Source organism: Diorhabda sublineata, chromosome X (genome assembly GCF_026230105.1).
Source record: "Diorhabda sublineata isolate icDioSubl1.1 chromosome X, icDioSubl1.1, whole genome shotgun sequence".
Classification (NCBI taxonomy): domain Eukaryota; kingdom Metazoa; phylum Arthropoda; class Insecta; order Coleoptera; family Chrysomelidae; genus Diorhabda; species Diorhabda sublineata.
In genome coordinates this window covers 37466199-37476793 of record NC_079485.1, presented here as the reverse complement: position 1 = coordinate 37476793, position 10595 = coordinate 37466199, and the positions used below count along the sequence as shown (strand labels likewise).

Below are 10595 nucleotides of genomic sequence, written 5' to 3'. Positions count from 1 at the left end.
TAAATTGCTAATCAGCAGAAGAAGCAATTCTGAAGAACAAACTAGTGATGAAAACATTTGTAAAAATTCCTCAATTTTGATATAGTAATATTTAATTGCTTTAGGTATACCGATCGATGTCGATAGATATTATTCTTAGTGTAAGAACGAAGCGTTGAAATATCTCCACCTCGCCAATATTGCTTGTACAATATGAGTTCGATAATAATATTAACTGCGAAATATCTAATTTGCCTTAGTGAAATTCAAATTTGTATATCTTAAAATATATATACAGCACATGTAATTTTACTAAACACTTGTTTGGTGTTTCGATAGGACTATCAACTTAACCAATCTCCCGCCGATGCTATTAACATCCTTGATTCATCAGACTTTCAATTTCTTTGAATTTGTATTCGGCCAATTGAAGCGAATGTGAAGTTTGAATAGATTTGAAATATGTTGCCTCTATAATAAGCAGAGTTATTTTAGATATGTGAACATAATTGTGAAGTGTCGAAACCTTGATTAAGAATTATTAGGTGGTCATGGTGAAATCATCATTTTGAACTTACTTTGAAAACATGTTTAAATATGAAGTACAATTAAATTACTTCTTTATTAAGTTATTCTTTAGTGGCTTAGATAAGTCCTGAAGACTGTCCTGTAATTTGCCGTATGTTAGACAACACACCATATAACCAAGTATAGGCAGGGAAATAAAAATATTTTTCTAGTTCTGTTTTTTAAAAATATTTTAAAAGTTCAACTAAGTCAGGTTACTTTTTCAGATTCTCCCCTCAATACTTTGAATAAATCTTTAAAAATATCCTCATTTTTGAAATCTGTCAACCTTCCTATATAAGACTGTCAGTTGTCTATTCTTGTAATGTCTTGACGCGTGTTTGCAGTTTGCAGTGCTGGTTTATTTTTGGTGGTGTGAGAGAAAATGGCAGAAAATGGTCGAAAAATTATGGAAGAATCCAAGTCTACAGGTCAGATTTTTGCTTAAATATTTGTATTTCTCATCTGTGCAACTCTGTAAATCCATTATTCACAATGGGTTTGTTTTAGTTTTAATTCATTGTTATATAATTTGAAAGTCAACCATCTGTGGGTGCAACAAATTAGTAATTGCTTATGGACAACCTATACCTAACTGTTGTTTGATCTGAAATTAATAGGGCATCCCTACATTTTCGCAAAATTATTTTTCATTCTCTTACTATACATTTTCAAATTTGTTGCTCCGGTGACATGACATAAAAACATTTATTTACTGTTAAACATCCAGTAAATTCTGTTTCTACTATTCGTAACTTTCATGTGCCTCCACATATGATTTTGATGTTTATTTTTAGTTTGTATATCTTTTTAGAGTATTGATTATGAGTAACTTGATGAATAATCATGATAAATTGATAATTTTGGGGTAAGTCATGTGTGCAATGAAAAATGTTCAATACATGAGAATACTGCCATTTTAGTCTCATTTTTCTTATTAAAATCCATATACAACAAAATAGATGCATACAAAATACTCCTGACATTCTTCAACTATCTGTTATTAAAAGATATGTTAAAATACATTTTAATAAATAAATAAATAAAGATAAATAAATTTTTAGGAAGTATTAATGTTTATAACACTGTTTCAAGTATTACAAATTTGTTTTATAATGTAGCACCAGCATCCTTTTAATCCTACTATAAAACTAAGACTCATTTTCTTAGTGGTCATGAGATAAATTTGAAATCAGTTTATTCTAAACCCCTTATTTTATAAAAATTATTTTGGATACATCAAAATTATTAGAATTTAATCAATAGAAATGGTAATTAAAACTAAAATATGCATAAATTGTAAAATTTGTAAGAATATCCATGGTTAGGTTAGGTTAAGGTTGCCATTATTATATATAGATATTATATTAAACTTGCCTATTTGAGACTATGTTCCTAGTCCAAATAAATGAATATGTGACATATAAACAAGCTTAGATATTACAAAAGTAATTTTCCTTCCTTTATGTGTACCTGTATTTCTTGGGAGATAAAAAAATAATAATTTTCTTCTATAAAAATTTTTTAAATTAGACTATATGAAACTACAATTTTATTGATATTAGCTTATTTTCATGAATGTAGCTTACTATATTTTCATTCTTCTGTATTTCAGTAGACTTTACTTATATAAATGTTTAATTATCAGTACTTATTCTTACATTTCTTCCGTTACATTTTAAATTTTTATTTTTGGAATTCAGATTCGTTAATGTCTTAATCAATTCTCTGGGTGCCACTTTAAACAGAGAGTATTTAAATAATATGTTTAAATAGAGTATTCAGTACACATTTCCAATTTCCTGACATGTTCATATTTTGGTACTTACACTATCATCTAATAGTATCAAGTGGCAAGTTAAAATACCTTTATATGAAATTATAAAACAAATTCAAAATACTGTATGTCCACCAAGTTTTTTTATTTTTTCTTAAAATATAATACATTTACAAATATATGTACAAAAACTATCTAATTTTATTTAGGTAAAGGCTCAGGATCATAATATTATCCAGTGATGTCCAAGAACATTAATATCAACACACATCATAACACATTAATTTGTTATAAGTAGATAAATAAAATTAGCAGGTCAATAAATAAATACAATATATTTTATAAAGAAGTTAGTCCCAATTCCTTGGGTTTAATTGTACATTTCATAAACAAATATTATTCAAACTTCTTCTATTCTTTACTCAACTTTCACAAGTAGCGCCACTGAACTAATACACTGGAGTAATTTTATACATCTAGTAGGTTATTTAATCAAGGATATTCGTATTTTTTAGAGTTAAGAGGAATTCAATATCATATGCAGTGCTGGACTTAGCAGTTGTACATCATAATTTGCTTTCTTTGCTGTATTTAATTAGATTCTAACAAATAAGATTAAATGTAAATGTATATTGATGTCTGTTGGCAAAATATAACTGCCTCAAGTATATGTTTCCTTTTCTTTTTATTGGTGTCCCAAAAGTCAAATACAGATAGATCTCAAAGTTGATTTCATTACTTTTGTAGTGTATTTAAATACATACCCTAATTTGCAGTAATTAGGTTACTAAAAACCTAACTTCAGTTCCAAAGCTGTTTCTTGAAATTCATAGATATGATGTAAAGTAATAAATTTGATATAAAGAAATATTTATATAAAAGTACTGATTTAGATTACATTCAGAATGTTCTGTAGCAACCTATAATAACTTCATAATTTGAACTATTTTTTGTGTGTCTTAAGCTCGAGTCATAAGTTTTTTATGGTTACCTTATTTGAATTGAATTTAGGTAAACATCTACTTAAAAATATATAATTTATTCTAAACTGAGAAGGTTCATTAAAATTTTAAATCCAATCCTGATTGAATGTTGAGTTATTTTCTTGGTTGTATGATTATTAAAAATTGTGTTGTGATGAATGATTACCAATAGATTGTTTGTTAATACAGTGTACTCGCGTTTACTCGGTTTTTATGACAATTCTAACTTTAGTCATGATTGCGATTTCATCAACTGTTTGTTGGTTCATTAACAAAGTAGGTTGACACCCATTGTTTAACGCAACCTATCCATCTTTATATACAAATTATTTTGTAATTTAAACATACACACATATACAGAATATGATAATTAATAACGATTTAAACGAAATGGACTTGAAAATGTCCGTGATATAACTGATGCTGTTTGTTAACGTGCATATGTGAAAGGTTTGTTTTATTTCTTCGATTTTGATAGTTTTTGTTGTCGAATAAAACTATGCAAACGAATCCTGATTTTGTTCTGCAAGCAGTTCGAATAAGGTTGTTACAAAGTAAGTTAATTGTTGTTTTTCAAATGTCATTGTTAAAAATAAACAGATCGTTTTTTTTTGCTATTCACTTATTCTGAATCATACAAATTGTAACCTTCATACGTTGTTTATTTACTTATTGTTGTATAGAATGCTCTTATTACGTTCTATAAACGTAGTCATTTACAGACAATAATTAGAAAAAATAATGTGAGAATGTTTGAACTTCCGGATTTGAGCGTCTCGGTATTCAAATAATGAAGTAAGCTATTAGATAACGATTATTTTTAAATTGATGAATTACCCGAAATTCTACATTCATACGAGGTTTGTCAGAAAATTTACTTCAATTACAATCCAATAGTTACTTTACTGCCAAAATATTTTTTTGAATTTGAGACCATAAATCGTAACGCAGCTCGGCTAATTTTTCTGCAACAATGGCAAACGTGACAAATCTTTTTTCTGCAATAAATACGTTTTTTTCTCAAGTTCGGCATCAAAACGTATTGGCAAATTAGCATAATGTTGCCCAGTTATCGTTTTTCTAAATAATAAAGTTGATACTTTTGAAATTCACAAATATTGGGACCCATGATCTAATTGACCCTTGCTTGTATAATGACGAAGCCCAAGTTTTATCTATTGTAACGACGGAAAAATATCCAAATATTAGTTAGAATTTTTGAATGCGAGCGAACGTTTTCATTGTTTGGTTGAAATATTTACATCAATTATCTCACGTGCTTTTATTTCGACAATCTATATATATATATATATATATATATATATATATATATATATATATATACATATATATATATATATATATATATATATATATATATATATATATATTGTCGTTTTTTACTCTTTTAGCTATACCATAATAATCTTTTTTAATTTTATTATGTTTAATATATCATGATTTCCTAATATATTGATTAATTTTGTAATTTATTCAATTTTCATTAATTCCGTTAATTCCAATTCCTTTTTGTATCCCAATATAAATTGTTTCAATTATTATTTCAAAATTCATATCTTTTTCTGAATCATATTCAATCCTCTTTTTTTCTGCCTCCCTTACAATTTGTTGTAATGCGTTTTCAAGACTTTACATCCCTCGCTATTAGATTCAAGTCATCAGCATATGCTATTATTTATTTTGGATCCATTTATGATACTTATATTGATACCACAAGCCCTCATTATGCCACCCATTGCATTATTAAACAATATCGCCTAGAGTACATCACCTTGCCTTACCACAGTATTTATTTCAAATTTTTCGGATGGTCCCTCCCCTAGAATATAACATATTCATTTCCACCAATCGTATCAACTTTCGTGGTGTAGTTATTCTATTTCCTCTTCGGACTATCGAATGCTTGTTTGAAGACGTATTTACATTCCAATTTTGGGCTCATAGCATTTTACCATAATTTAATTTATGGCATCCACTATTGATTTTTCTTGTTTAAAGCCTAAAGTCGTTGGGGATCAGATCTGGAGAATACCGTGGACGCGGAAGCAATTATAAGCCCAATTCATACAATTTGTCATCGTGTTCATTTATTTGTGAAACGATGCATTGCATTGATGAAACAGTACTTTCTTCTTTTCAAATGGGGCCGCTTTTTTGCGCTTTTTCCTTCAAACGCTCCATTAACGTTAAGTAATAGTCGCTGTTTTTGGTTTTTATTATACCATGCTCATCTCAAAATACTGATACCATAACCTTGTCAACCGAATTTTGCGTCTTTCAATCACTGCTTGTTTTTGTTCGTTTGTGAGCTTTTGCATACACAAATATTCATTCACAATATTTCCAGTTCGTACCTTTGATATCATTAGGGTCTCAGCTAACTCAATCAGGTTCACTTTATGGTTATCCGGAATTTTTTTTTTAATTTCTTTCATGTTTTCGTCGGTGACAGCCTCTTTGGAGCAACCACTGCGAGCATCATCCTCTGTTCTCATTTCGTCTCGCTAAAACTTAACAAACCACTTTTCAACGGTTGATTTACCTAGGGCATAGTCCCAATAATATTTATCAAGCCTGATTTCGACTTTATTAGTATTTTTGGGCAAAAAGCAATGTTTTATTAACAATTCCTTTTTATCAAAACGCTTGTCTTTTGAAGGTTAGGGAAAATTGAAATTCATATAGATTTAATACTAGTAGTATCGGCCCCAACCTAACGATGGTAGAATTATAAAAATTAATTCAAATCTACTCGAAAGATTATAGTTATAGTAGTTTTTAATGAGGTCTGATTGGAATTAATATTTATTATACTTAATTTAATTCATATCGATGTATATATCAGCTAATTGGAATAAATCATGAATAAATGGGACGTGCTAGAAACGACGAGTGTTATTTTTGACATAAAAATACCAAATGTATAGAATCTTTTACGGTGTAAGGAAATGATTAGCCTCTAGTTAATAATATATGAGATGCAGTAGAATAGACTTTACCCTTATATTTATACTTATCCCAAACAGGGTCGGATTATGTATGGTTCCAACACCTTTGTCTGTGTCAATTCATTTCAATCCATGAAATCGTGTGTATTATAAACTTGGATATTGCCTCTTAAAATGTCTTCCAAATAGCGCAAATGTTTGCCGATTGAGGCAAAATTGATAGTTAAAAGTGTTTAGCTGAAGTTAGTCCAGCGAGACCAAGAAAAATACATTTCCTACTATCGTGGGGAAAGTACATACTTTAGTTTAGACTCACTTTTGAGTGCGTAAAGAAACATACTTTATGCACTAGCGCATAAAGAAAATCATCTCCGTAGCGTAGTGGTTAGAGAACGAGATTCAAATTCGAATAGACCACGGAATAACTTTATTGTGATGGATCATGCATCCATGCATAGTTACCATTAGATTAAGATACTAGGTTTCAGGAATAGAAAAAGACTTTTTGTGCGAACGTGACATATACTTCCACTAAAGTTATAATGTTCAACAATTGTTAGAATTACATTTGTGACAAAATTGCAAATGAAGAAGTAATTCTGCTTCCACAATATTATTGAATTTTCAAATCCGATCGAGTTGATAAAGCATGAATTAACGTTTAATGTACGTGCTTTCAATAATACACCTATTTTAGAAATTAGTGTGATCGAGTCAATAAAGACGAAAGTTAAACATGTAACCGCTGCAAACTGGAGAAACAGTATTCAACACGTGAAAAAAATTGAGAACTCATAGATGTATTTACAGAAATATAAATAGTACAGAACCCGTAAAAATTTTTTTATTGATTTGCAAGATGGTGGCGATAGCGAAATTGAAGTAGACTAGATGATATCTAGTAATGAATAAAATGTAATATATGTATTTATGTATCAATATATTGTGTATAATTTAGTAGATTTAAAATTAAAATTCAACCGTCCCATCATATTAAAATTTCAAACTCAACAATGTTAACTAAATATACCCTGTATTAAAATTAAATTTTATAAAATTCAAATTTCTCTTTAAACTGTAAGGAAAATTCCGGGTATTACAATAACATAGTGCGGCTCTGCACAATTCCCTCCCAATAAATAGCCATAAATTTACGACTTTTGGGTCGGATCGTATTTTATATAGGTTTCGGTAGTTCTTAGATTGTGAAAAATTCTATACTCTCTATTTAATTTAAAAAAATCAATCCTCGTTTACTGAATACCTTATCATAAATTTATTTCATCAACAGATCATTAACTTAATTGATTGTGATCCAAATCTTTGCACATCATGGATACGCAGAATAAAATTGTAACTGTAGTGGGTTTCATGGATGAATTTCGTAGTTCGTTGTGTTCGTGTACATTGCAAGTTCCTCATGTGACTTACAATACATTGTGTATTGATACATCAAATATCGATAAATTAAAAGCTCAAACAAAAAACTGTTGGTGTGTCACATAATTTGACTAACGATTAGAAAGGATTTGTCCTAATAAAACTTACATAACAATTCGTTGTACACAAGAACAAACTCTCAATCCGCATGCTTCGGATGAGTTCCAACTATTTTTGAGTGTTTTCTGAAACCGACGTTGAGTAATTTTTTCTGCATTTATGAGCTTTTGTACTATTTCGAGATTCGAAGGTTGCGATATTCCTTAGTTTTGATTTTATTGATCAGATATGTAGATAAAGTATTATCTACTGCCTTAAGTTCCCATAACCAGAGGGGGGCGTGATACAAAAAAGTTTGGGAACCCCTGTTCTAGATGATACGCAGTGGATCAAAACAACAAAACAACAAAAAATTGCAAAACATTTTGCAATTTTTCTCGATTTATTCGCGTTTCTGCTTGGAAAGTTAGGCCAATTTTTTGGCTTACATTACTTAACACCCTGAACATGTCAAAATGACAAGGTAAAAGTACAGAAAATACGCAGAGGAAAAATGTACTAGATGCATCAAAATCATGTTCCTTGGAACTATAAAGTAATCACATTCAGATTATTTAAACCTCAAGCAACGCAATTTTGATAGTCAACAAAACCATAAAGATAAAAAATAATCATTCCACGAGCTTACTTAACCATGAAGGCAATGGACTGCTAAGAATTCAGGCACGTTCAAACCATCCTCAAAAGATGTATATGGTATATGAAGTTTTATTACAGTAATTACTTACAGTGCATCTACTTCAATTAGTAGTATGTCTTATAGCCAAACCAAAAGTGACAAGGCTGAAGCCGTGCTACTATAATCACATTATTGAGATCATCTTTTCTGTGATGTTGTGAAACATGGATTTTTAAACGAATTGAAAAATGTCTCGAATTGAGTTTCGCGCTGTTATAAAATTTTTGACTAAAGAAGGAATGTTCACAGTAACTTGTGTCCATTATTTTCAAAAATTAAAAATTGGCCCAAGTTGTTTCGCTGGGGACGAGAATCATTAGAATTTTACCCACGTGCGGGAGATCCTGACGATGACTACTTCAGAAAACATTAGATTAGTGGTAGTAGAAATTGTTCTAAATGACCTACACCTAAAAACAAAAGAACTTGTACTAAAACCAGTGTTTCCAAAACGAGTGTTCTAAGCATTTAAATATGACAAATATTGGTTCAAGGTGGATGTCCATGCAAAAAAAACAAAGGTCACGAAAAGCACCAAAAAAGTGATGGCTACTATGGATATTTTCGATCTGCGAGGGTATCTTTCTGATTGAATTAGGAATCAAATACAACCGTGATCGCAGCATATTAATCTGACTTAATAAGGCAGTTGCGCCAGAAAATTATCAAAAAAAAGCACGGCAAAATCAACCGAAGTATGCATTTACTTCGTGACAATGCTGCAGTCCCATCTGCTTCCTCTCCAAAAGCTACTGTATACGAATGTACCTTCACAGATATTGAACACCCACCATATAGCCTTGATCTGGCCCCTACTGATTATGTTTTGTTCGCAAAACTGGAGGCTAAGTTAAGGGGTAAAAGATTTAACAGCGACAATGAAATTAAACAGGCAGTGTACAAAAATTGTAATTATAAAGATGCATCATATCTTTATAGTTCACACATTCACACAGTTTTTTATTTATGATTTTCTACGTTAGGCTAATAATTTATGGACCGCACTACGTACATGTACGATTCGACGGAAGAGAGACTTTTAATGACAGACATAATTTCCTTCAAACTCTATACACTTAGTCCGTCCAACGAATAATCGTGATAACTTCTTCAATTATAGAGCTGTTACTATCAAAATTGGTTTTGTTTCGTAAAAAGCCTTCCAAACATGCTCCAGTCATGGATTCAACGTTGCGATGTTAGCCAAGGGCAGTACTTTGAAAGTCATTAATAAAGATGTTTACATTTTTATTTTGTTTTTAATACAGTTTACGGTATTCTTGATCACACCTTGTAGAATAATTGGCGATACTGAAAAACAATTGAATTTTTATATTTAATAGAACTGTATAAAATGCGCGATAGGTCTAAAATACCAGTATGTATTTAATTTGACATTGATATCCTTGACATTAATGTTCCAAAGTACTATGAGATAATAGATGTCAAGTATCAATTTATGTACACTATAATTTTTATCATAAACATTATTATTAGGTAATACTTTGAAATTGCATTACTCAAATCATAAAGTGTATCTCTGAAGTCATGAACACAGTGTGGAACTGAAATAGATTAAATTTTTGTTCGAAAAATATTATTTAGTCATGATATTCAATTTATATGGAAAATAGCTGGGATCTTTCTAAATTTTAAATGGTGCTTATACTGATCTTTATAGTAAAATATTTATAATTTCTAACATGATGGTATAATTCCTTTAGCATAACAAGTTTTCGTTGGTATACTGGAAACGAAAACGATCAAATTCATTTTAGGAAAACGGTTACGCATTCCGTTTTGTTAACTTTATTCCGTATTGGGTAAAAAGTTGATTAATTTCACAGCTCAGGTGTCCTTTTCCTTCAACCTAAATTTTCTTTTGAGCTCACTGATTTGGGTCCCTTAATAAATTCAGCAAAGTAAGGAATTATTTTTTGTGTGAAATAAAATTAACAATACCCGATTTTCTTCGTAACAATTTCAATCTTCCAAACCTAGATTTAGTCGCAGATAAATAAGATATAGAAAGCATACAAACTATTTCCTACGATTGTCTTCAGTTCAAACAGTGAATGAGTATTATTATTTAAGTTACGAGGGTTGTCTATAAAATAAGGTTCCCAAGGGGCTACGGACAC

The 10595-nt window shown here is 30.0% G+C and overlaps 1 protein-coding gene across 4 annotated transcripts in view; it reads left to right on the top strand.

Moving 5' to 3' along the window:
* The first annotated feature begins 690 nt into the window (after positions 1-690).
* Positions 691-10595, top strand: part of LOC130450950 (calponin homology domain-containing protein DDB_G0272472) — a 39744-nt gene continuing 29839 nt past the window's right edge. For 2 of the 4 annotated variants that reach the window (XM_056789703.1, XM_056789702.1), the window contains exon 1: positions 691-977. In XM_056789703.1, the coding sequence (XP_056645681.1) occupies positions 932-977 (46 nt within the window). In that variant the 5' untranslated portion in view covers positions 691-931. The remainder of the gene's footprint in view (positions 978-10595) is intronic. The other 2 variants (XM_056789705.1, XM_056789704.1) reach the window with 1 other exon arrangement.